This window comes from Numida meleagris, chromosome 3 (genome assembly GCF_002078875.1).
Source record: "Numida meleagris isolate 19003 breed g44 Domestic line chromosome 3, NumMel1.0, whole genome shotgun sequence".
Taxonomy (NCBI): domain Eukaryota; kingdom Metazoa; phylum Chordata; class Aves; order Galliformes; family Numididae; genus Numida; species Numida meleagris.
Genome location: NC_034411.1, coordinates 19244981 through 19272301, shown reverse-complemented (window position 1 = coordinate 19272301; position 27321 = coordinate 19244981). Strand labels below are relative to the sequence as shown.

The 27321-nt window shown below is 39.4% G+C and overlaps 1 protein-coding gene across 2 annotated transcripts; it reads left to right on the top strand.

Annotated features, from left to right (window-relative positions):
- RRP15 (ribosomal RNA processing 15 homolog) lies at positions 388 to 26214 on the top strand. 2 transcript variants are annotated; one of them, XM_021390672.1, is made up of 6 exons: positions 388 to 505; positions 3924 to 4198; positions 6296 to 6393; positions 7258 to 7459; positions 7974 to 8069; positions 25639 to 25764. In XM_021390672.1, the coding sequence occupies exons 1-5, from the start codon at positions 445 to 447 to the stop codon at positions 8067 to 8069; spliced, it is 732 nt and encodes a 243-aa protein (XP_021246347.1). In that variant the 5' UTR covers positions 388 to 444; the 3' UTR covers positions 25639 to 25764. The 2 variants fall into 2 exon arrangements, with proteins under 2 accessions (XP_021246347.1, XP_021246346.1); XM_021390671.1 differs by lacking the exon at positions 7974 to 8069 and having other exon boundaries at positions 25639 to 26214.

Sequence of the window (27321 nt, the reverse complement as noted above, 5' to 3'; positions counted from 1 at the left end):
ATGGGTAGATAGCAATAGGACAAGGGACAATGGTTTTAAACTAAAAGAGAGGAGATTTAGGATATACACTGTGGGAAAATTTTCACTGAGAGGGTGGTGAGGCGCTGGCATAGCTGCCCCAATAAGTTGTGGTGCTCATCCCTGGCACCATCCTCAAGGCCAGGTTGGATAGGACCCTGGGCAGCCTGAGCTGCGGGTAGCAGCCCTGCCCAAAGCGGCTGAATCACAGTCTCGACTTTATTTATTGTTATTTCTGTCGCATGTTGAGTGAAAACAAACTAACAAACAAAGTAAGAGCACGCCAAGCCCTCCAGCTGTGCGAAAGCCCGGCACAACCCTGCAGACTGCCGCCCCGGCCCAGCCCGGAACCGTCGTAGGGCGGAACGTAAGTTGGAGGTGGGGGAGTCGGACCGGAAGGCGCTCAGCGGACACGGTGTGGGGAAGATGGCGGCCGCCGCGGCGAGCTCACGAGGGCAGGAGGCAGCGGGCGAGGAGATGGCCAGCGGTAACGGGGGGCAGCGGTAACGAGGGCGGCGTTCTTCTTCTCTGGTCCCCTCCCTGGGTTGATACCGTCCCCCGCTCTGCCCCCTACGAGCCTGCTGGCGGGGTGCCACAGGCCTGAGCTCCCCTCAGACGTTTTCCTGCTGCAGGCTGTGCCTGCTCCCTCTTCGGCTGCTCCTGTGCTCCCCCGGCTTCTCCCGCTGAGCACAACAGGCAGGCCACTTCTGGCAGGGGCCCAGGCAAATAACTTTGGATGTTGTATGTGTTTGGGATGCGTCTGGCTATGTGGGGGGCACAGGCAGTCAGCACTGAATCTAAGGGGCGGGAAGTGGCGGGGCAGATGAGAGAGCTTCTTCCAGAGCTCTTCTCAGAAAGATTGATGTTCTTAAATGTATGTGCCTACACCCAGATCGCTGAGCAGTTGCAGATGAGGGAAGTAGGGAGATGTTTAGAGCTGGGGCTGGAGAAGAGAAGGCTCTATGGAGACCCGAGAGTGGCCTTTCAGTATCTGAATGGGAGTTGTAAGAAAGATGGGGACAGACTGGTTAGCAGGGTCTGTTGTGGTAGGACAAGGGGAATTGGTTTCAAACTAAAAGAGAGATATTTAGATTGGATATAAGGAAGAAGTTTTTTACAGTCAGGGTGGTGAGGCACTGGCACAGGTTGCCCAGAGAAGAGGTGGATGCCCTGTCCCTGGAGCTACTGAAGGTCAGGCTGGATGGTGCTCTGAGCAACCTGATCTGCTGTAGGCGTCTCTGTTCATTCCAGGGGAGTTGGACTAGACGGCCTTTAAGGGTCCTTTCCAACTCAGACAATATGTTATGTATATTCCCTCCCCATAATGAGGTCTTTTTGTATGGAAATTGTGTTAAACTTGAAGGGAGTGTATAAACAGGAGGGGGAACGATTGTTCATGAGGGTGGATAGCGATAGGACAAGGGGGAATGGTTTTAAACTGAGACAGGGGAGATGTAGGTTAGATGTTAGGAGGAAGTTTTTCACACAGAGGGTGGTGATGCACTGGAACAGGTTGCCCAAGGAGGTTGTGGATGCCCCGTCCCTGGAGGTATTCAGGGCCAGGCTGGACGTGGCTCTGGGCAGCCTGGTCTAGTGGTTGTTGACCCTGCACTCAAGAGGGGGGTTGAAACTTGATGATCTTTGAGGTCCTTTTCAACCCAGGCCATTCTATGATTGAATCTCTCTGATTTAATACAGAGCTCCAAGTACCGGTTCTGGTAGAATTAATCCAGTTTGTATTACTTTGAGGTACCTCTGCTTTACCGAATGCTGTTGACACATCTTCTCATATGTTCAAAACTGGCAGTGCTGGCTGACTGCTGAAGCCTCCATCATTCATCTTTCTGTAATTGTTGAAAGGGCTGATTACCTTGTGAAATGTTTTTTTTTTTTGGTATTATCTAGCATCATTCTCTTAGTTTATTTGGAGAGGGTGTTATGTATAGGAGAAAATGAATGCATGGTGTTGCAGTTTTTTGTGGGGTTTTTTTTTGGCTTTTTTTTTAAGCCTGTTTTGTGTTTTTTTTTTAATAGCTAACTGAAAGTTGTTTCTGTGTATGTGGAATTCACACTTGAACATCTGTTAGCTGCTAGTTTTGCTGTGTGCAAGAAACACAGGTTGGGTTTGACTCCTTGTTTCAAATTAGATGGCAATATCCTAGCTTGGAGGAGGCCTAGATTTGGAAATAAAACAGGTTGTTTTACATGTAGGAACCAGAGCCGTAGTTGTACAACTACATTGTGTGCAAAAGTGTGATCTGATTTCTTTCTTTAAAAATTTGGAAACCAGAATATAGAGACATACCAAAAGGAAGGAGGGGAAAAAAAAAAATAACCAAATACTTTCCTAAGCTCTGTAAGGGCCTGTGCATAAGAGGCTCTGTTCATATTGGTTTATAGCACTGTTTTGATGATTTTTTGAACTGCTGGTTCAAAAAAGAATGTGGAGAAAGCGGAGTAATTAATTAATCTTACCATGGAGTGTATCTTTAATTGAATAGATATCATTATTAGCTGTCTCCATTATTTTATGGAAAACAGATCTTGTCATGCATGTCCTGACTTCATTCTCTTAATGGTTTGGTTTATAAAGGTAACTGAAGGAATGTAGTAATGCTTGCGAAGTTAAAGCACTTGATCTGGTGGAACATAACTTTTGCAATTTCTAAAATACTCTTCCTGAAGTAGTGTGAGAGTGATAGATGGATGAAAGGCAGTGAGCTATGTGTTAAGTGGATGAGCAGCAATCAGCTCATCTGAGAACCAGTGTCTCTTTGTAGCTGGGACTGCAGGGGAGTCAGAAACCAGCTTTGTTCTACGAATCACTTGGTGGACTTCACAACCTTGTACGCTGTATGTTATATAAGTAATTTGAAACTTCTGGGTGGCACAAGTATTAATGGCATAGGAGCGAATGGTCGCAGGATGCTACTTGCCCATGCTGCTCAGTTACCTGAAAAAATAGGTAGACTGAAATAACCAAACATTTTGGTACACCCCAAGCTTGCAGCTAGTTTAATTCTGGTTAATCATCCTTGCTGTTGAAGTCCTTATCATTTGACCAACTGATCAGGCAAATGAAAGTAGCAGAATACACTTTGCGTGTGTTTGGTTTGCTGTCGAGTTGACTTTTCTTTCCTCTCTTGCAATTCCTTGATTCTAGACTTATTTTAACTCCAATTCCAACTTCTTTTGTTTTGAAGGGGGGATGGTGTAAGCAAATGTGAATGTAATGTGAGGGTGTTTTGTGTTTGAAGTACTTGAGCAGAAACAGAAAATGGAACAGAAAAACTCAATTACTTTTGAGGTACCTGAAAAATCTTCTGATTCTCAGTTTCACAGAGTGTTCTCCCCTCAGTGTCCTTTGTGTTTAGCTAATCGTTTTCCTGGAGCATACATCACTTTCATGTACAAAATGCTCTCCTGCCTTCAATTTAATCTGGTTACATGCATTTAAACACTAGATGTCACTGTTGCAGTTTGTATAGAAGTATGTATAGCTAACATATATATAGATACATGTGTGTATGTACATACAATTAATAATTTCTTTTTACTGGAACGTATCTTTTTCCCCAGAATTTACCAGCCCTATACATAAAAAATATTAATTAATGTAGTAATAATTTCCAAGGCTATCTTCTCCCTTTTACCCAGTCTCTTAAATTACTATAAAACGCTGCTGAGAGGAGCAAGCCCTTGTAATGTATACTTTCTAATAAATTCATAATGGTGATTTCGTGCCTGCTTGAGCATTATCTTGAGGAATTAGTTGTAAAAGCAAGGAGTATATGGCCCTGAGTTCTAATAACATTTGCATATGGAACAAGTTCAACTTAGCAACAGTTTTCTTAGAAATAGAAATCTTTATACCTTTCTTTTTTCCATTTTTGTTTTATCCTTAGATTCTGAGATAAGCTCAGGACTTCCAGATGACAGCTACTCTTCTGGGGGTGAAGCCTTGGATGGAGATGATGAGGATGAAGAGGCAGACGTTGGCCATGTGGCTGAAGAGACAACAAACTCCAAAGCTGGTCCAGGTTCAGGCTGGGCGGATGCTATGGCAAAAGTGCTCAACAAAAAGATACCACAAAATAAGTCCATCATCTTGGCCAAGAGTAAAAAACTGGAGAAGGAGAGAGAAAAGGAGAAACAAGAAAGACTGGAAAAGAGGAGGAAGGTGAGAGAGAAGGACTCAGCATTTCATTGTACAGTCACAGTCAGATTAGAGATGTGGGTAAGATGACCTAAGCAGGGACTCTGAAGAGCACTGCACCCGTTTCTCAGTTTTGGAATCTCTCCTCCATTCTGACCTTTCAGGCAGTTACTCTGTAGAGCTTTTTTCCTTACTGTTTTTTTCTGAGCTATCGGACAAGCTGATGTTTGGCAGCAGATTTATTGCTGTCAGTGTTTTTGTTGAGAGGATGAAAGAAGCAGCTTTAAACTCAGACGTCTATTTGCTATTGTTAATCAGGGATATAACTCCTTTTGTTGGTGTTAGAAGTGGAAATAGTTCTCCTCGTAGAAGACGAGGAAGACAAAGAGCAGAAAACAGTCAAATTCTTTTGTGACTTTCAAAATCAAAAGCCTCAAGGTTGAGATTGCGGTAATCCATAATGTGCTTTTGATTAAATTTGCCTCTTTTGATTTTCCATGGTAGATGGTATGATGGTGTCTATGCCCTAAATTACTTCTGATTCTGAAAGTGATACAAAAAAAACCCCAAACTGTAGGTTTTTTGTTTTTTGTTTTTTTTTTGTGTGTGTGAAATTTTAATTCCAGACTGCAACTGATTCACCTTCAGGCGAAAAATTCATTTATAGTTCTAATGTCTCATCTTGCTAGTTCTGTTTAAGTGGGTTAACCACATTTCCTTCTGATAGTCTGGGACATACAGTAGTTAGGCCACAGCCTGTCCCTCCCTTTAGTAGAGCTTTGGTAAGGTATCTCCTCAGTTCTAGCCATTCTAAATACTCCTTCTCACCCAATAAATATGGAAGTACTGCGAAGCAGAGGAGAGCTGCAGGTCTCTAAGCTGACTAGTTCACCCTTAGATAAACTTCAGGTCAGTCTGCCTTTTCTTAATTTCTTGCTGATGGGAGCTAGAACAGGGCAATTCTTTTGATCAAAGGTCAAAACATGGTCATAAACTTGTGAATTCATAGCAATCTGCCTGGAATTATAAAGATAAGGGCTCTGAAATTCTGTGAAAAGCTTCTTGTGTAAAACAGACTTAATGAAACCATCACAACTAAGAACACAGTTAGATTGTTAAAAGTTGGGGAAAAAGTATTCTTAATTTATTCCTGATGGAGGTGCTGGGGAAATATAGCATTCTGCTGTCAGTGTTGTGGCCCTTGATCAGTTGATCAGCTTTGGATTGGAAACAGGGAACCTCAAAAAAGGCAAAATTCAGTGTTGTACACAGGAGTTATAGAGTCATAGAAGGGAGTCATAGAGTTATAGAATGGCTTGAGTTGGAAGGAACCTCAAGGATCATCTAGTTACAGCCCCCTGCTGTGTGCAGGGTTGCCAGCCATTAGATCAGGCTGCCAAGGAACATATCAGGCCTGACCTTGAGCGCCTCTGGGGATGGGACATCCATAACTTCTCTGGGCAGCTGTGCCAGGGTCTCATTGCCCTCTGAGTGAAGAATTCCATCCTAATATGTACTTTAAACCTTCACTCTTTCAGTAAATCCATTCACCTTTGTCCTGTCACAGTTATCCAGTGGGCGTTTGGTACTCTCTTAGCTTGAGTTCTCATTGCAGTCTTTGCTGTGCATCACTGTCAATCACAAACCTGCTTTGTGATTAATACAGTAGGGGAAGTCAAGTTCCTAAGACTCAAAATACGATATTATGCTTGTCTTGATGTGCCCACAAATGTATTATTTATAAATTTCTCTTTGATTGGCTTGTGATCATTGGAGTTGAAAACTGTTCTTGAATTGTTTCCTTGCCTGTAGCTGTCAGTGTGAAAGCGTTTGTGTTTTGCTAGACCCCTTTTGCTTGTCTCATCCAGAGGCATCACTCTGGCACAATTTTCTGTTATAGAAGCGAAATGACTGAGATTTAATTGGAGCCCCATTTTTGTCAGCACAAGAGACTTGCCTCAGATCTGTTGTCCAGTGCTGTATTGGAGCTGCCCTTACCCTCAACCAAACAGAGCTTTGTTGATTTATCTTTTTTTTAGTCGTCTTACTGCATATTGTTAGAGTATGCTGCATTCTCAAATGCCCCATGCCACTTACTTGATATAACAATATTTATAACAGCTCGATAAAAAGCGGGAGTGGGAAATGATGTGCCGAGTGAAGCCAGATGTTGTCAAAGACAGAGAAAGAGAGAGAAATCTTCAGAGAATTGCCACAAGGTAAGAATTTTTTTGAAAGCTTTCCTTAAATACATGTATGTCTTAAAGGGAGGAAAAGGGGAAGAAAAGGCCTGTGCAGGTAATCTGTTTCCAATCAGATTGAACTCTTAAGAAGTGACTAGCAGGAGCCAAGTGATTTATATGCAGATCTATGTTTTACAGTACCAAGTTCAACAAAATATTTCAAAAGGTTTCTGAAAGCATAAAAATTCAGACAATAATGTAATGTTTGCTTAACAGAGGTGCTTTGTTAGACTCCCTTATTTTGTTAATTTAATGCTTTAAAAACGTGGGATGGTTGTTTCTGCTGTTCTATTTTTCCCTTCTCCTCAGAGGATTCACCAGGTTTGTGGCTGCTAAGTACAGCTGCAGGATTTCCATTATTATAGTGGTACTCATCTAGTTCTGTGTGGAGCACCATGTTGCTGTTCTGTCTGTATCTGCTTGTTTCCTTACAGGACTTACTCCTGTCCCTGTACCCTTGCTCTTAAGTTCTTGGATGAGGAATTTAATAGCTGGTTGTAGAATGACTAGCATGATTCTGGGGTTGAAATGTGTTTTTGTAGTGATTGTAGTGCAATATGTCATGCTTGGTTTGGGATCTGAGAAGTTGTGTTTGGATTTCTGTTGCTGGTTTCTAGTAAGAAGTGGGAAGGAAGACTGAAAATTGGAAGCCCCTGTATTGTAGTGAACATTACTTAACAGAATTGAGGTTCTCAGTAATCATTTTTGGGAACTAGAAGCCAGCTGACATCTGAACTGATTAGTTTCTTTGATAAAAGGTCCATATCTATAAAGGCAACTTGAACTAAAAAGCTTTTTTTGTTTTGTTGTTCACCTCCTCCCGGCTGCCCACCACCCTAGAGGTGTTGTGCAGTTATTTAATGCTGTCAGGACACACCAAAAGAACATTGATGAGAAGGTGAAGAAAGGTGCGAGATCTGAAAGGCAACGTGCTAAACTGCTGTCATCTGTTTCAAAGAAAGATTTCATCGATGTTTTAAGAAGCATGGAGGGTGCTAAAGGAAACCATAATTCTGCAAGAAAGGCCACAAAAAGTAAACAGGTAGGCTTGCATGCAAGATACCTTCTCAGTGTACATATATATAGTCTCCTGATGTGCCTGCTTTGTAGAATAGCTGTATCCATGTGCCTGGCTTTTTTTTTGTTTGGATTACTTAGCCTTTTTTACTTCTAGTTAGCTCTCTTGACAGGGCATCAAGCCTTGTGTGCAAATAACTTGTTTTACTTATGTTTTTATTAAAATACATATATTCAAATCTGTTTTAATCAATATTATTATTTTGATCTTGAGTTTTGCGCATCATGGAACAAACTGCTAGATCTTAATGAATTATGACATGTGGAGTTTGGGCAATAGTATTTACGAGCTCTTTAAAATTGTTAGAAGACGTGGTGTCTATTCATCCTACATGGTGTATATGACTACTACTTGTGTGTGCCTGCAGATTCAGGCTTTTCAAACTCATTTGCTCTGGTTGATTAGGGAACTTTGGGGCTTTGACATAACAAGTGAGTACTGCAACAGATTGAAACTCAGGTGTGTTAAACATTTATAGGCTTTTCTGTCTCCAGTTCTCTGTATGCTACACTGGTGGAGCTTTATTGCTGATAAAATGTTACGGAAAGAAGAACACACCTTTTTCCAAACATAGGTGAGAGAAACAGTTTATTTGGACTTGTTTATGTTTTTATCAGTCCAATCAATTCAGTAAGTAGCTCAGGGTTAAAACGAAGTTGTTCAGACATACCGTTTCTCGTATTTCAGAAGCTATGTGTTTTTGACACGCCATTTGTGTTCAGGTTTGAACTTTGTACTTGATAGTGGGTGGAATACTTCTGTTGGCCCAGACTCACAGCAGTTAACTAAGTGGGTTTTTGGTGCCAGAAAGAAATACTTTAATCAGCTGGGAGACAACAGTTTGTCATATGTTTTTTGTTTGCGTGTGCTTGGGGAGCTTGCTGAAATGCTGCCTGACATGAAGGGCTCATAGAATTTTCATGCAAATGTAACATTAAAGTATTTTTTAAAATTCCTTGGATAATGAGAACAATTTAGCTTCGTGCTGACACTTTATTTCTCCTTAAATAATTCCAGCTAGCTCATTTGGGTGGGGAGGCATGTATGTGGTTTCTTGTTTGTTTTTGTTTGTTTTGTATTGTTTTTTATTCCCCAGAATAGCAGAACATCACCAATAGCATTGCCTACTAGTATTGCTGATGTTAAAGACTGGTCAAGGTTGTTACTAACTCAGCAGTCATGGGAATTACCTATCAGCTGCAAAAACATGGCAGACTGACAATGAATCAACAGCTGAGTAAAAACTGGGATTCTTTTTTTCTTTGTCAGATTGTAGAAGGGCAGTTTTCTAATTACTAGGTCAGAAAATAGATTGAAAATGTTTACCATTTCTCCTTTACCATAGGAGAAATGTCTTACTTTGGCAGCATTAATAACAGTGTATTTTCATTAAAATGCAATGGAGAAAGAGCCCTTTAGATACTGGCTAGTAAAGAGTCATTTTTGAGCATTGGTAGGTGCTGCTTTCACCTCACTTGTGAACAAAAGGTTCAGATTTAGGAGTTTTTCATCATGAATTTAAGGCTGTATTTTGGGTTTGTTTGTTTTTTGTTGTTATGGTTTTTTTTTACATTAACGTTTACTTGGATAGACCCACTCTGTTCCTTCTCTGTCCTGTTGTATTTGTTTCAGTGCCTCTCCATTCAAGCACTGAACCAAGCTCTTTGATGACTCTTCTTTGAAGAGTTTTATCAATCTGCCATAATTTCTCTTGTGAATGTATTTTACCAATTTAGTACCTTCCTATCTTCTCAGTAGTTAATGCCTGAGATTGAAGCTGAATTTTGATCTTCAGTCTTATCGTCAGATTTATACAGACATTCTGCCACTGGACAGTACTGCTGGCTTCCACAGCTGTATCTTTGCTTCTTGGTCTTTTGAGGGTATTTCAGGGAGTGGTAAGTAGAGATGAGGCTTTGAGATGTTGAATTCCTTAGAGCAGAAGCCTGGTGGATTTTTGAGCCATCTGAAAGCTTTTGTTGGGTTCGTAAGGGCTGGTTTTCAAGTATTTTGTTTTTTTCCTCCTTTTGTAGTAGCCTGCTCTTTTTAGCAATTGAGAGAATAGTGTGTGTTACATTTTTTTTTTTTTAAGAGAGGAATATATTTATTTCAACATAAATGATGGAAGAGATGCCAATCCCAAACTCCAGGCTTTGTGCCATCAATTAAAATATAGTCCAGAACAATAAAAACACTACCACACCCACATAAAACAAACAGTCAGCAAGAAAAAATAGCAGAATAAAGTTTCCCGGTGAAAGCAATACTTTCTTTGCCCACTCCTTGTGCGAAGAAAGGAGACTATATTTCTGAGAATGGGCAAATACTTAGTTTTCTTACTCTGCAGTGGTTTTTGAATGAAGGATTTGCTGCCGTATTTTTGAGGGTTTGGCTTCTTCCAAATGTTAGGAATTATTGAAGATACCCCTTACAAAGCGCTGTTGTGGTTGACTATTTAGTCAAGTATAGGTATGCTTGAGAAAAATAAATGAAAAGCTCTGTAAAGACTATCTGTAGTGGTGGGATTTTGCTGTGACACAAACCTTTTTAAAAGTACATTCTTTTTCCACCACTTTCATGCCTTCATAGGTAGAACAGGTAACCCGTACCCCTGCCAGAGCTCGTTGTTGTTTATAGTCTCATACTTCTAGCTGTTGGCCTAAACACTCCTTGGTGTACCCACCTAATGCAGCTGTGAAAGACGGACTGTCAGGCTGTGATTTTTTTTCTGTGCCATTTGAAACTAATCCCTCTTCAGGTTTTCTGTGCCCAGATGGGAGTAATTACCCTTCTGAGCTGGGGCCAAAAGTTTTGCCTTTCATATCACTAACTGTTTATCAAGGTATTTCTTAATCCTTGCTGAGCCAGCTGACTTGTGTAATGTTTTTCCCTGTTATTTTTTTTCCAAGGTACTGTACAAGATGCTTGCCTCTGGTTAAGATCATGTAATTTCCTTCCTCCACCATCATCTTATCTGAAAGCTTTGTAATTAGGAATAAGAATGTAATAATGGGAAAAAAAAATCTCAGTGGTTTGGTTTTTTGAGTGGGTTTGCTCAACAGAATCCTTACAGAGCATGTGTATTTACTGGTTAGATCTTGGCTATTTCTCACCTTTAAGATATTTTAAGAAATCGTATTAATCTACATAAAGAGTTTCGTGAGGGGTGTTTTTGTCTGCTTTCCTAATAGTAGTATATAGCAGAGAAACTCGAGAGGCTGAAGTCATCTTTATGGCTCTGCAGTAAATTCAGGAGTAGACAGTGATAATTAAAGGATTCCTTATGCTATTTGTAGAGAGTTGAGTTCCTTTCAGATGTATGCCTCTGGAAGATATGTCATAGAGGCTAATGTGGGTGGTATTTTTGTCATGGATTCTTTGTTCTTTTAAAGCCTCCCAAGTCTATTGATTTCTTTTCTGTAGGCTGTTAGCTGTTCATCTGGCCTGGCATGGGACTTGGGGCAACTGGCAGTCTGCAGGTGAATGTTAATAGGTTGCAGCCAGAACTGAATCTCTACTACTCTTACTTATCCTTTCCTACTCTTACTTATCCTCTTCTTAAAAAGATTGCATAAACAGGGAGTTTATTTTTTTCCAGTTTAAATTTTTAATCATGATACATTTCAAGGATATATTTCAGTAGGCAATTGCTGAGATGCTCATTCCTATTAGTTGCAGATTATCTTGATGCATACATAACGTTCTTCAGTTCTCCTGCAACCCAGTCCTCCAATAGAAGTCCAAGACTCAGCTGAATTAGAATAGACTTTTAGAGTTCCCTTAGGTGTCCTTTACAAATTTCTGGGTGCTGCTAAGATCATTGACTTAGGGAAGTACTTTGGCTTTCAGAGCTGAAGGAAGTTTCTGATCTCTTAAACCTGTAGAAGTAGATTTGGTGATGCAATAAATTAGAGTTCTGAAATCTTAATTGTAAGAAGGCAAAGAAATTCAGAATTAATGTTCCTGGAGCAGTTTCAGCTCTTTTCTCTCACTACATGGCAGTAGAACAGGGTTATTGATGCTGGGATTTCAGCAGAAGCACCAGAAACATATCTCTCAACTTTCTGTTTGTTGTTTATGCTGCTCCCTGTGAAGTATTATTGGGCAATAACATATTTTCTAGTGGCATGTGAATAAATGACATGAAAGCTACAAATACTGTCTGTGACAAGCATAGCTTGTGCTCATCAACCTTTAATTTTGCATTAGATCTGTGCTGAATGGTGTCCTGAATGGTTATGTTTGCTTAAACTCACAAGCTTTCTTGTAGCAGCTCTGCTGCAGAGCATTTAAAGGGTGAAACTGAGAGTAGGACTTTCTTCTGTACTTCAGTCACTATAATTCAATGATAATTTTTCTATGAAATCTGCTGCTGCCTGTATGACTTGGAGTACAGTTTGAAAAAAAACTGTTACTGGTCTCAAAATAGTATCTATCCTAATATAACTTATTGGTGGGAAGGAAGATGAATGCAAAGGAACACAATTGTTATTTTATATCAAGCTATTGATCATATGAGAACTGAAATAAAGTGATTTTTCTGTGAAGAGCTGTATTCTATAAAAGCTGCAAGTGTTTGGTAAGAGATTTGTAAGTATAGCCAACCTGACTCTAGTTACTACAGACCTTTGCTTCCTCGTGAGATTTTTGAAATCAGTAAATATTTGAAACAGTAGTTTGAGAACTGTGCAAGGGTGGGAGGATTACTGTGTTTCTAACTTTGACTGTTTTGTTTTTTTCTCTGGGACACAAGAAGTCACGTGGAGTTTTCATTTGTCAAGTTAGTTGAAGATATAAATGGGCTTTCCAACTTAAAAGTTAATCTGTTTAGAACATGTGAGTGACTGCCTTCTTTTTCTTGCAGCTGAATAAGTAGTGGCTGTTGGCATCTCATTCTGCGTTTTTCCACAGTTTTCATATAACAGAATTGGGGAGGGGATAAATACTTTCATTATTTTCATCTATATGCCTCCCCGGGGCGGGGAAAGAGTCTGAACAATTTCTTTAACCAGCTGTAGGAAGTAATTTCATTCTGAAATGTGGGGTGAAGGCATAGACTTCTCCTAGGAATTTGGTAAGGTACATCAGCACCTCTTAAGTTTAAAAGGAAACGTTTTTCTTAAGTGATAATGACATTTCAAAGTAGCACAGGTTTACTGCTACAACTCTTGTGTGCTGGCTTTACAGAACTAATTGAAGGAGTAACTAATGCATGCATGTGTGCCAGCAGATTTGAGGGGACAGCCAAGTATTAATTCAGTTCAGCTGCAGCCAGAGTAGGGGTTGTTCTCCCAGTTTTAACAAATGTCATCCTGTCACATGCACAGAAACTTTAATTTGAATTCAGCGTTAAGTCGTGAATTTGCATCTCTCTCTCGCATGTGTGTACCTTCTTGAAGGTCCCTTGCTGTATGTTTGGAGTTTGGTTTTAGTACAAATAGTTGCTTATGACTTGATTGTATGCTGTATTCTAGTTTATATCCTTTGGATAACTGTAGTGCAGTACAGCTTGGCACCAGCGTGCCATACTTTAACTTGCTTTTATTCTTAAGATGAAATGTGGTTATACTATAAATAGAAGCTATTTGATGGTGACATTTTTCATTTAAATCTGTTTGCGGAAGAATGGTCTGACTTAAACAGTTTGGGTCATCGGTAATGTTGAGTGTTGAAGATGTGCAAGCTCTACTTTCTATCTAATGACATAGACCCATGACTGTCAGCATGGGAATGTAGGTCTTTGCCAGACTAATGTCTGCTTGATTGATAGATGTCAAGAATTTGACACTGTTAGTTTACTTCCAGGTAAGAGGGTTAAAAACTGTGTGATGCTCTATCTCAGGTTCACCCTTTTTCCAGTGTTCTTGTCTTTGGATTTCCTCTTTTATTCACCATTGCAAGGTCTGTTTTTTCTTATACTCAACTAGTAGGCAGTAAGGGGACAAGGTTGTGATTTTTGCTGTTTTCACCAACCTGTGGTTTTTTTTTTTTTAAGACCTCTTCCTATTTTGTGTTACAAACAGGTGCTTTCCCTCTGCACTTTAGGGCCAAGCATGCAGTCTTATGTTCTGACCCATAATGCTACAGCAGTCCTATCAACTGTTTGCATAGAAGGACCTGTTTCCTCTTTGTCATCATCATTCATGCATGGTCCAGTTTAATGCAGATGTCAAAAATGCAGCTAGTATGCAATCAGTGAGGACAGATATTTTAAGAGAATTTGGCTACTGACTTATCAACTGAGATGATGACCTCAGGTCTGGGCAGGCTGGTCGCCCAGGCTCAGATGTGTATAACTTGGCCAGACTTGGAATATGGTAATGGAGATAGCAAAAGACATATTCCCAACTCCAAAATAGTCATTTAATGATTTTTCAAGTTCAAAAAGAATGCATGACAAGACTTTAATGAATGCCTGTAGGAATTACTTCTTTCCTCTTTAGGGCTGTAGACAAAATGTTCTAAGTTCCTCTTGCCTTGAAACTGGTTGAAGTAATTTTAGCTGAAAAATTGCAAAAACTTCAGCCTGAGGCAGGTGACTACAATGGAAAATTTCAGCCTAATGCAGTTGTAATTTGGCAAGTATAAGTGAATATAAACAGACTAACAATTGAAATGTCAGGCAATATTGAAACAGCTCCATCTGTAATATTTGAGTAACTTGCCTATTTCATTATTAATACACTGGGGGGCTGTGGTGTTTTTCTGTTTTCTCAGACAATGTTGCCAAGATGGTTTTCAGTAAAACTATGTCTAAAATAACCACAAACTTGTGGTATACATCATCTTTTGATCTTTCTGTAAGTATACAAAGCACAGACATCCAAAATGTCAAATCCTATTAGAATTGCTTCACTGAAGTGTAAAATGATGATCTGCAGAATTATTTTAAAAGGAAATTTGTCTTCAGCTTAATCTATGACTTTTGTAAAAAAAAAAAAAAAAAAAGTTGTGGAAGTACATTGTGTGAAAATGAGAGCTGGGGAAAATCTTTCCATTATTTCTTTTAATTATGCTCTTTTTTTTTCCTGCAGCAGTGGCAGAAAGCTCTTTTTTTCTGAATGTTTCAGGTCTTTGTTCTATTGGGACCTTTCACTTTTTCCACATTTCAGTTCATTCAGGCTTTTCTGTAGAAAATGCCTTAACTGTCAAACAGCTGCATCCCTAGTTGGCGCTGACCACTGACTGCACCCCATCAAATTGATAGTTAATGACTTCTGGTTACTGCTTGTAACTGAATCAACTTAAAATTTTCAACCAACGCCATCCCTGAGAAAATCTCAAAAGGTTAGGACTGTGGATGCAGCCTTGTCTTAATGAAAAATCAAGGTTAAAAAAAAAAAAAAAAAGGCAGTTCCACTTTTACCTGGTAAATTGAGTTGGAAGCCTTAATAAAAGCTGCTGTCCACTTCTGGCATTTTTCATAACTCTTATAGGTGGTGTGATGTAATTAGAGAAAATATAGCTAAATATTTCACAGAGTTTTATAGAAGAGGGTCTCTGGAAGTAAGAAATATTGGGTGGAACTCATCTATCCGAATGAGTTCCCCCAGTCTAAGCAATTTCTATTGCAAGTTATCTTGAAAAATGATTCCCTTACTTTGAAGTTTTGCTAAGGTATAAAATGTTCTGATTTCCAGAGTGTTGAGTTAGCAGATGCGTATTATAAATGACCTCTGCACACCTGCTATTCTGTTTATCTTGGTAGAGTTCAAGAGTGATGGGTCAAACTGCTTACAGTTTGCAATGGTTGGAAGGTTGCTGGATTGAGTATTTTTTTTTCCTGTGGAGTAATCTGACCAGTTTTTAATGACTGTTTCTGAAATTGAGTGGAAGCTTATAAAATGTGTATTAAAAAAAAATTGCAGTTACTACAGATAATGCTATCGCTGTCTTCTTGGAAAGATCTGACCTTTTCTGACTTTATTGCTGAACTCTGCATGGTGTTCTGTTTGTGGCCTCTTTTGTTTCTTCTTCGTCTGCAGTTTTGAAAGCCTGTGCAGAAACATAGAAGTAAAAGAAAGGGTCAGAAACAAGCAGAAAGGATGGCAGGATGGCCAAGAAAAGAGATTCACAGGCAGTTGACATATTCACTCTCATGTTTAAACTTCTAAAAAAGCAGCCTGGGAACATCCAAGTATATAGGCTGTTTCTTAATGAATTTGCACACAAAGGTGTGGGAAACTGTAGCAATGTAAATTTGTATTTGTGGGTGTATGGGATATGCTGCTGTGTGGGAATTGCTAAGTCATGGCCTGAACCAATGATTGAGCACCTGGTGAAGGGACATAGCCGGCCCTGGGAGCACGGGTGAAAGCATTTGACCTGTGTGACTGGAAGGGGTGGAACCAGGTTCTCCCTAAGCCTCATTTAAGGGCTGGCTCCTGCAAGGAATGGATCTCTACCTGGAGATTCTTTCTTTTGTAGTATTCAGTGAGCCCTGATCCTTGGGGTGGGTAAGCAAATCTTTCTTTAACTGGATTGTGACCATCACCCCTTTTTTTGGGTAATTTAGACGTGATATTGCTTTTCTCTACAGTTGCAAAATCTTAGAATCATGGAATGGTTTGGGTTGGAACGGACCTTTTAAGACCATCTAGTTCCAACCCCCTGCTATAGGCAGGGACACCTCCCTCTAGACCAGGTTGCTTACAGCCCTATCCAGCCTGGCCTTGAACACCTGCAGGGAGGGGGCATCGATGCCTCTCTGGGCAGCCTGGTTGCTGAAAGCCAGTTAAGTTAAAGTAGAGACTATGAGGGCAGGAGCATTTAGCCAGGCAAAGTGCTTAGTAGTCATAAAAACTTCAGTATTTCATATTTAGTAATGAAAATATGCAAGAGGCAATTTATTGTGCTTCTTTTCTTCTTCTGAGTTTTGCATAGCTATATTTGTCTCAGGACTCAAATGTAAGTGGAAATCCTGAGTCAGAAAAAGGAGGCTTATTATCCCACTTCTTCCTAATCATCTGTACTCTGATATGATTTCTTAAGTGCTGGAAGTAAGAGACCTAGTTATTTCTACAGTCTTCATCATTTGAGACAAACTTTTGGGATTTGTTTTGCTGTGCCTCCTATTGAATCTTAATGGAAAACAGTGGACGATTTCAGCATCATTTATAGGAAGTATCTGTATTGCGTCCAGGTAATTCAGAAATCTGCAAGCTGATAATTTATTTTTAAAAGAAAGGATCAAAATACTCTGAATAGCCAATGGCCTGCGTGCTTCCTTACTGTGTTGGCAGGCAAGCTTCTATTAATAGCATGCAGAAAGTCTTAGGTACTGTCTCAGACTGAAACCTAAGTATCTTTCATAAACGGGTGACATCTGATAAAATCTGTTTTGAATTGGAACTATTTTCTATGAAGTAGGCTATTAGAAGACATTAATACTGGACTTCTGAAGGATGATGTGTAGAAGGCCTTCATCTTGAACAGATGCTCCTAGGTACCTCTGCTCTAATTGTATGTTGTCCAGGTACATTATAAGGGTTCAGAAAATGCACCTTCCAACAAGGGTGTTGTGGATGTGGGTAATGTTTTGGGTGAGAGCAGATCCTTAAACTCCCCCATGACTTCATTACTGCATTAAGTATGTATAAAGAAATGTAGGACCAGTCTCTTTTACCTCTTCTGAATCACTTTTTTTTTTCCTGGGCTGAAATGCTAAGTATCTGGAAAAGTTCTTCTATTTTGAATCACATCCAAACAGAAAAATACTTGGTTTGTTATTTTCCTTTTAGGAATATCGCTAGAAGCTGGTAAGGAGGAGTTCGGTTAGGTTTGCTCCTGGTAATTAACCAATAACAGTTGATGCTTTTTGTTACACAATGGACAATACTTTGTGGATTGTAGTTACCTGAGGTTCGGTGTTAGCTAGGAAAAAGAGCTTTTTTTCTGATGGACAGCATGGTCTTATCCAAATCAGAATTAAGATTCTCAATAAAGCAGTGCAACCGCTTTATCCTTAGTTGTCTTCTGAACAAAGAGATTATGGTTAAGTACTTTGAATACCGTAACTAGTGATACAAATTCTTGTCTGATAAGCAACGAAAGTATAACATAATGTGGTGCTTTAAATGACGGCCTTGATCATATACTGTTTTCAACGATACTACTCATTGGATCATTGTCAACAATTCATTGATCTTAGTTCTGTGTGATCTTTGCTTCAAGGATCTGATTGTAGTAGTAGATGAAACGTGAAAGCTGTATGGTGATTGACAGATAAAGAAGGAATGGAAATAACAGGTGAATTCTGCAATAGTAGTGGCCAGTATGATGGGCTGTAATTTCACTGTTGGTGGTATAAAGGCTGATAAATAGGCATTGCAGATGTGAGCGTAAAAGCAAATAGGGGACGATGATGAAGTAGTTTGCTTTTTTACAGGAGGAAAAAAAAAAAACAAACATGAAAATTAGCAGTGATGACATACTGGAAATGTATACTGTCTGGAAATGTGCTTCCAGATGTTTTCTGTGATAACTCAATGAAGGGACTCTTTTTCCAGCTAACTTCTCTGTAACAATTTGCAATATACTTTGAGCTAATTTTATTTATGTCTTAGTTTCATCTGGGATGGAATTGTTTACTTCAGAGTGTCTGGTATGATGCTATGTTTTAGTTCTAGGAGAAAAACAATGTTGATAACACCAGTGTTCATAGTTGCTGCTAAACAGTGTTGTACAGTGTCAAGGCCATTCTCAGCAAAGGGCCTGAGGAGCTGGGAGGGAACGGAATTAGGACAGCTGACTTAAACTGGCCAAAGGGATATTCCATACCATATAACATCATGCAGAAGGAGTCTTGAAGGCGGTGGGAGTTCTCTCTCTCTTCCTCTGCTCAGAGGCGAGGTGAGCAATTGCTTGTGCAGCTCTTGTTATATACATTCATATATATACAAAGTCATAACTATTATCCTCTTTCTTTTCTCTATCTCAGTAAATAATTTCATCTCAACCAACAAGTTCTACTTTTTAAGTAGAAAAGTAGGGTTAAGATAACAGCTGATCTGACTGGAGCGTGTTAACATGGGGTGTTGTAGTAGTTTGATAATTGCTGGTCACAGTGTTGATTTTTGTTTGTCATCTCTGGAGGTTGGGTTAAGGTTTGTGTTTTTGCTATGCTGTGTGGCTTGGCCTTATATCATGATAAAATTGGCAGCCAAGAAATTAATCTTTTTTGCATATTCGGCACTGCAGTCATCTTTGGTTTTTGGAAGCCTTATGGTTGATACCATTAGTAATTACGCTCTTTGCTTTGTCTCCTCGGGGAGCCCAGTGGTGGAGGAAAACACTTCCCAGCAGTTCTCAACCTCACTTTCACTTTTCCTTCTTTCCCTAGAGCTCAAGTGCTGGTTACTATAGCTCTTGAGAATTTTGAATATCTGTGGGATGTTCAAACCAGTGTACTCCTATTGCTATGTGTTGTGAATGTGTTTCAGGTTATGTTTAAAATTAAGCAATTATTTAAGAATAATGTCACTCAGAGATCTGCTCTGATGGTATCGGCAGGTGTCTAGAGCAGTGGGCACCTCCAGTAGTTTGGAACTTCACCTCTGAACAACTGCGGAATCCTGAAAAACTAGTAGAGTATTTGGAAAAGGTCTGCTGTCAGCCTGGCGATTCTAAAGGGGTACAAATCACTGCAGCATGCTGGGGCCTGGCCTATCAAGCTCTGTTCAACACTATTCAGTATCCTCAAAGGGAAGAGAATACTTCTGCATCGGATGACAGTGCAGCAGACCCTCCACCTCCTGAGATAAAGCCTGTAGCAGCTCCAATTCCTGCTGTTGCTCTGAGCATTGCGACAGATTCTGCTGTTACTCCAACTCTCGTGATGAGCCTGCAGTTGCTCCTGTTTGGGGTCCTGTGGCTGTTCCACATATTGCAATGAGAAAAAGGAAAAACGAAAATTCCTCCTGTGGGAGGTGCACCGTACCCAGAGGTAGAGCCCTGTTGTACCTACTTTAAAAATGCTTTTTTGTGGATGTTCTTTTTTCTTTGGTGAGATATTTTCATCTTACAATTTGGAAGAGTAGCTTAATCTTTGGGACAGTGTCATTTTACTTTGTGTTTTACAGCACGTGAGTTAAACATAATAGAATGCATTCCTCAAGGGGAATTGTTATTATAGCTAACTGTAATACCTTGTATCTGTGTTGCAAATCAACTCTAAGATCTGTCTTTCAGTAGGCAAGGGTTATTTTTAGGTGTGGTGGGTTTCTTTTAGCGTGTGTAGGAGTAGTATGAAAGGAATTAGTATGCTGGTTGCCTGACAACTTTTAAAATTTCTTAGCTCTTCTAAGTTAAATTGTTTCCTATGCAAGAGAAGGTATTTTGTAGGTTATTAGAACTAGAACATGATGTACTTTAGCATGCCTACTTTTTTTCTTAAAACAACCCAACAACTTAAGGATTTAAAAATGCTATCCTTTTCTAAATACTAATTAAAATTCAAATTACTACTAAGAACAAGTAAAGAATGTGCCTTTTTTTTTTTTTTTGCTTTGGCTTTTCCTGTGTATGTAGGTGGTTGAATTTGTTGTGTTTTTTTTTAAACACAGTAGCGGGGAGAAGTGTGCATATTAACTGAGTTGGACCATGTGTGTTTCTTGAAACAGCTTTGAACTCTGTTCTGACTGAGAACAGAAGATGATTAAACTAATCTCACAAGTTATATGCAAGTTGTGTCCCCTGGAAGGTACATGATACCTTCTGGAACACAGATGGTGGGGTTTGTCTGTTTTTTGCGAGTAGCTCTCAGGTGTAGTATTTCTGTGCTATTATTGCTTGAAAAAATGTGAGGAGAATGCCTGTACAGTTGGGCATACTCTTGCAGCAGCAAGTGGTAAAATTCCTTGTGCAGCAGGATTTCTGAGACAGCTGCTATCAGAACTGGAGCCTTGCGAGCGTTGAAGAGCTCCAGACCTTCCTGTATGCAGAAGGTCCCTGTATTACACTTGAATTCTTTAAATGTTTTTGCTTTTTCTGACAAATACTGATTTATGAGGTTCCTAATGAGCTGAGGCTGAAGAAACCTGTTTTCTCAAACGCCTGGGATTCTTTTTTGCAATTGAGCATTTCATAATGATGCTAATTCATAATGATTTCTATTTTTTGCTGAAATTCAGATAAATGCATGTTTTTAGAATTTCTGTGATGCGATTCTGACCTTTCCAAGGTTGGAGCGTGTTTAAGCCTCTGCATGCCAACCCATAGCATTCTTTCTCGTTCACACATCCCTGGTTGTAGTAAACCCCAGAGGAGAATATGAGGATGGGGAGATTCCTCATGCAGGTCATTAAGTTGTGGGTGGTCTGGCTGTGCTCAAAATTGAAATCAGTATTTGTGTTTCCCTTGCCTTTTGGTAACAATTCCGGTGCTTTAGTTGCAGAGAAGTTTCGAAACACTGCAAAAATTCGTTCTTGTATTTGTTTACTACCAATGTAACTGTAGGTTCTACTGTGTGCAGGAGACTTCGTGGTCTGAATGTATCTCCCATACCATACTTGGTATTGTGTCACTTCAAATATACCAAGGCAATTGAGTTCAGTCTTGTTAAGAGAGAGTGTAAATGGTTGTTGAATGATTCTTAAGAAATAAACAACTGTGTAGCATTGCTCTACTGCGGAATAGGCTTCTGTTGTGTAAATTGCATGCTCTGTAAGATGAAAAATGCTTTCCAAAATCAAAGTGAGTTTCTGTGAGACTTGAACTCTGAAGTTCAGGTCAGTGGCAGGTACAGCACATAGTCTCAGTCTCCAGATCTCTGGGGGTTTCTTGTCTTTTGGGGATCAGGTGTATGTAGGAAACTGCCTTAGACTGAAGATCTCACTGTATTTCAAATAAGTTAAAACCGCAAGTAGTACTGATGATTAAGCCCAAGAGGCTTTTTTTAGTTTTCCACTGTTAAAGATGATTACATTTTTGGGCTCTACTTATGTTGCTATTTGAGATATTTAAGCTATAGTCATATTTGCTTCTAGTTGAGATAAAACTGAAGATACTTAATTTTTTAGGGTGTGAACTTCAGTATTCCTGAAAACAAATTTAGAGGTAAAGATTTTGCTGGTGTTCCTTGTCTTGCATCTCTTCCTCCTACTTTCAAGAGCTTTTTTTTTTGTTGTTGTTGTTATTACATTTTAATGGAGATTTAGCACACGTCAGTGTATGTGTGTGGGTTTTTTGAGCTGGGCTTAAGTCAGCTTTCTTGGGAATAAGGAAGAGAATAGCAGCAGTCATTTGGAGAAAGATACAGGCTGGCAGGGAGGGTGATTGTCAGATGTATGTGAGAATGCATTTTGGCAGATACACTTTTTTTTACTCCTTTGCTGTGACAAAAGCTTCCCTGTATTTCAAGTTCTTAGATGTCTGTATTGAGCAAAACAGACGAACCTGGGGAGGCAGTTCAAATTAATTAGACGTGTTAGAATTGTTTTCTCAGGGCTTAAAGTCGTTGCTTTAGAGATATTTATGTTAGAAATTCCTTCCCTGACAGGTACAAATAAACGTTTATTGTATGTGATGGTAAAGAGAGATGCCCCTGCAAGCTCTGGTATTTCATCCTCTTCACAGAGCAAAGGCATGGGAGCCCAATGTGCCGATCGTAATTCTTACATTTGAAAAATGTTTAATGCCCTGCAGTTTTTGTCTTCTGAACAGTGGAGGAATTCAGACTTTAGGGGAATCTCTCCGGCGATAGAGGTATTTTTGCTGTTGTGCAGCTATTCAGTTGGCACAAATGCTGCCTGTAATCTGTTTGCTCTATTTTCAGGACATACCTCTTCATACTGTCACCAGTAAGTATAACAGGACTTCCATCAGCCTGCGTGTAGGGCTCTGTGTTACTCCAGAAGCATCCAGGAGACAATTCCAGCCTGGATCCTGCAAGTGATGGCTGCTTGTTCTGGTTGACAGACCTAAGCTTTGTTGTTTGTTGGTTGGTTTGTTTTTATTAGGATTTAAGTAATTTCAGTTTTTCTTGTTCTGGTGCAGATTTCAGAGATTACGTCGTCAAACCAGCATTAGTTTGGGAAATATGTCACCAATATCAAAATCCTTGTTGTATCAGACTTAAGCTGCTGCTGTGATAGCTTAGGTGGCACACCAAGTGTGTGAGATGGCATTTGTGGTATTATCATCTCTTCTCAGGTGGGCTATCTGACTTTCCTGGCAAATGGGCATCTGCAGTGGAGTAACCACAGCTTTGGGTTTTGGTCTCTCATTGCAGCTAATGATAACAAATGCAACAAAGACGTTACTAACTGCTCCTTCTCTGACCCTCTGAAATAGGTTCCACTCCTTCAGGCAAACCCATTCAAATCTGTGTATAAAAGAAGGGAAAACAAAAAAAACCCAATTGTTCACTCCCTACCTTACCTTTTCCCATAGTGTTAAGCACTTGTGTTTATATAGCCTGTTTTGTTTGCATTTGGGGATGTTCAAAGGGGACTTCAGTGTTGCTGTGGTATGTGGGAGAGGTGGATGAACAGCTGACTGGGAGTTCAAAGGCAGTTGTGTAGAATGAAAGCTGGTTTAGTTTCCAAGTGCCAAGAATCACTTCTGTTTTACTTAGATGGAACTAGATTATAGTATTGAAAAACCAAGTGCATTAACATTCTTATATAAAACAAGTTGGGAAGCAATATTAGAGTTGAACTAATTGTTAATTGTACAAATATTCTTGCTGCGTATTTTCTTAAGACTCCAGGAATTTTTTGTGATAGAATGGATTTGGATGGTTTTTATTGTGAGGGGAAAAATAGAGCGGCAAATGAGTTAGGAATGAAGATACTAAACATGGGGTTTTCTTCACTTGGGAGCGTGCTTAAAATTGATTAAATGTTTGCTTTCAAGTATTTAATCTTCATCTTTCAAGCGTGGATATGCTACCTCTGTCTTTCTTCTTAGTGCTTGTGTAAACCTCTATTCAAACCTTTGTGGCTCCTTGCATAGCGGGTGATACTGTGGAGGATCAGAATCCCCCTTTGTTGAGGTCCTGCTTTTGTTCTCTTGTTCACTTGCTGAATAGTGGATTGTGATAATTTGAGCCTTGGGCTTGTCAAAGCCTGAGCAGCCTTTCGCTGTTGCTGCTGACATTGTCTGTTCTGTGTGTGTGGAAAAAATAAATGACATCTTTGTTGGTTTGATTATTATTGCAAAAAGGAATTTGGATTTTGTAAGGAAAATGAGGATTTTTCCATTTGAGTATTTCAGGTTTTACTCTATTACATGTTCAAATAGTGGTTATTTCAAAAAGATCTGGGATTTAAAAAAGAAACAAAAAACAACTGAGTGGTTTTCTTGTAATCATTCTGACCTTACTCTAATCTGGAAAGGCAAATGTATAGAACAACAGAATACCAAAGTTTTCACTAACGTGTATTATTTCACTGAGAACATCTTAAGGTCTTGCTATGGACCTACACTGTCTGTGACTCCTTTAATTCCATTAATTGATTCAATTAATTAATTGATTAATTAATTCCTTTAATTGATTACCCTGCCTGATTTCAGGCTTTACTGAGTATAGCATTTGTAGGGAATTGCTGCAGTAGTGAAAGTAGGTAGGAGTCATTCCCCTGGGGAAAAAGGGCATTGTTGTTTTTCCACTGCTGCTGGAGATGGGAGAGTTACACTTACAAACAGCTATTAATGAGAGCAGTTGTGAAGAGGACAGAAAAGAATTGAGAAAAAAAAAAAAAACCCAAACCCTACATCTTGAACATCTTTAGAGTTAGTGGTTGTTGTTTTTGAACTGGGCCCTGGGAGATTCCTTTTGGAAGAGAAGGTATTAAGACTTGTAATCTTATTTTTGTGGGAGTTACCTTTCAAAGAGAGCTGCAGGACAAGTCACATTTTAAAATTATTTCTGTTTGGAGTAACTACTAAAAATATGTTGTTTGGCAGACTTCTTGCACTCAGGTAGCTTTTGCTGGTGTAATGTGTTAGGTTTGCAGTGACAGATCTGCATTTTCTTCTAATTATTTCTCTTACTTTTAAATTCTTTATGCTATTTTCTCCCAGAAACTGCGTGATCTGCATCTGCAGAGGATGTTATAACAAATAACCCTTGTCTGAAGGTGGTGGTTAAACAAGAGTGAATCAGTTCCCAATTTGAGTAGGGGAGTGGGAAAGACATAGTGGTATGAGATGCCTGTATACCTTGTTGCAAAAACCTTACAAAAGTAAATTGTTCTCAATTCCCCGGCTTCGTCCTTGGTAGAACAATTTTTTGCTTGCGTGTTGGACGCTGAGCTGTGTTGTTCCTTAGGAGTATTTTGCTACTGAGGCTTAAATGACTGAAGTCCTTCAGTACATGGAACGTTTTTCAGTGTTTTCCTTCAGTAACGGTTGAATGTCAGAATTACTTCATCCTGTTCTTCAAAACTGTTGCCACAGGATGGGGCTGTTGCACCGCCTAAGTGCGCGCTGTCACTTAAAAACTACATCCTAGCAGTGTTTTCAGTGCTAACCTGAAACTAAGGCTTCTGTTGCTTTCTTTATTATTCACCAGTCCATTTAGCAGGGCCTCGGTTTATCCACTTTGAAGAAGCACAAAATTTGGAATAAGGTGTTGTTGGCTTGCTTGAGTGTAGATCAACTTTCAGTTTCTTTTAGAGGCAGCTTCGCACCGTATGACAAGTCCAGGTAGTGAGGTAATAATCCACATAAAGGGGATTTGGTTCACGTATTGCAGAATATGTTAAATATTAGATTTGGTTTTTTTTAAGCCTTTATTAAATCCATATTTGTGTTTTAGAAATGTGCCAAGAAGTGTTCTAATGAAGCAGCACCTGGGGGTTAATAAATGATATCATGAATCCATTTTGATTGCCAGGAAAGATTTTAATAAAGGAAGCCAATGCCCAGGGTTGACTGTTTCATCCAGAAGGAATAACTGCTTTGTTTTTTCTGTATTCCTTTTATTGGTTGGTTAAAACAAATTCACTTATTTGCATCAGGTGGTTATGATTCCCCTGTTTATCTGCCTAATATTTGCACGAGGTGCTGGCCTTTGGTATGTCTGTCAGTGCAAATTTGTGTGAGGCATTGTGGCGGTTACATGAAGGCTTTCCATCTTCTGCTGCCCCTTTCACATTCATCTCATGATCCTCTTCCTTCTCCTCCCCTCAAACATACAGGGTGAAGTGAAGTCTGAAGAGGGACCAGAATGGAATATACTGCGTGATGACTTCATGATGGGAGCATCTATGAAAGACTGGGATAAGGAAAGTGATGGAGAGGGCAATATTGAACAAGGCGGTGGTCTAAAACAAGAAGATTGAATGAAAATGAAAACTTTTCGCGATTTTTTATCTTCCTTTATTTGGATTAAAAGTCAACATTCTGTGAATGTACAATACTTGAAGGCTGTCTCTTCTTAAAAAGAATCTAACACAACTTGCGTGTGTTTTTTTCTCAGTGTCCAACTTTTTAAATATAGCTTCGTTTGCTGTACTGAAATCCTGAAATATTTTTCAAAACATGTATAATTTTCAGCATATTTCCAAAACATTTTGTGCAGTCAAAATAGTGGCACTTGCCCAATGAAAGATGGATTTTGCCAAGGTCATTAAAAGTTTATACATTAGTCATGGCAATTGATGTATTAGTGCGCCTGCATTTCCAAATCAGTGTTACACTTTGAAAAGTTGTTAGCAATTCACGGTAGAAATGGCTTACAATAAACACAGAAATGCTGTCACCTTGTAAAGTTATCAGGCTCCTATAGAGGCTTTATTACTTTGGCTAGGAAAGGTTTTGTAGATAGTAAAGAAAAGTAACCATTAATGTGATAGTTCTGGTCTTGGAGCATTGATCTGATTGAAGACAACTATGGAAATATAATTGTAAAATGAGTCTTGACCCTACTGGTTGGCTGTGTGTGTGTATACATATAAAAAAGTAGGTATAAAAGTGTACATATGTATATATGTTTTTCCACTGCAAGTCTGAAGTTACATTTGTTAAGAGACCAGTAAGAGAGGAAAAGACAGTCATTGCTATTGTGTGTGTTGGGGCAGAAAGGTCTTTTCTAGCAACACTGTATAAAATTGTATTCAGTGTTGCTTCATTTGCAGTTCTGGTGTTCTGGTTTTTTTCAGTAGGGAACTGGACCTCTGAGACGCACTCTGGGTTTAGTCAACTGTAATGCTAATTCCTCAGGTCTGCAGAGGGTCAAACAAAAGCCCGTTCTCTTAGGTACGTACTGTAAGGATACCAAATGTTGGCTTTGATTATGCTACACTGGTTTCTCCTAATAGATTGTTGGGTTGCAAAGGTGCCGAAGCTAACTGCATAATACAAGTACTTCATACATAAGCAGATGTATACAGAAGGAATAGCATGGTGCTTAAGGAGTTTTAGATGGGAGATTGGGGCTGAATTCTGCCTCCTTTATTGTTTTGGGTTCTCTTTCTAATGCTCTGCAGCTTCTTTAACTTTGCTATCACATTTCCCCATTTGTCATGTGAAGAGAATGCTTTGGGGCCTATTAATTGGTACTTTATATATATGTACTATTCTGACTGTATCTACGTTTTCTTTCATACAAACCTTCCTTTGTAACTGCTTCTATGCAAGACATGATCAGGAGCAGCCTTAAATTGTCAGCCTTCAGCATTGAAATGTATGGTAGGATGGTGGATTTAGGTTTTTTAATGAAAGCATTGAGGAGGGCAGGGGGGGTGAACTTTGTGTATATTACAGCTTAAAAATATACATTCAAAATGATACAGAGAAACCCATCCTAACAACTGGCAGCAGTTGTGTTATCCCTAGCCTATTCATCTGGTATACATTGTAGCATAACTCTTTGAGGAGTA

Bases quoted from the DNA above. Each gene is read 5' to 3' on its own strand.
- RRP15 (XM_021390671.1), top strand. From the start codon at position 445: ATGGCGGCCGCCGCGGCGAGCTCACGAGGGCAGGAGGCAGCGGGCGAG. The intron at 4,199-6,295 runs GTGAGAGAGAAG...TATTTATAACAG, and splicing joins GACTGGAAAAGAGGAGGAAG to CTCGATAAAAAGCGGGAGTG. The intron at 7,460-25,638 runs GTAGGCTTGCAT...TCAAACATACAG, and splicing joins AGGCCACAAAAAGTAAACAG to GGTGAAGTGAAGTCTGAAGA.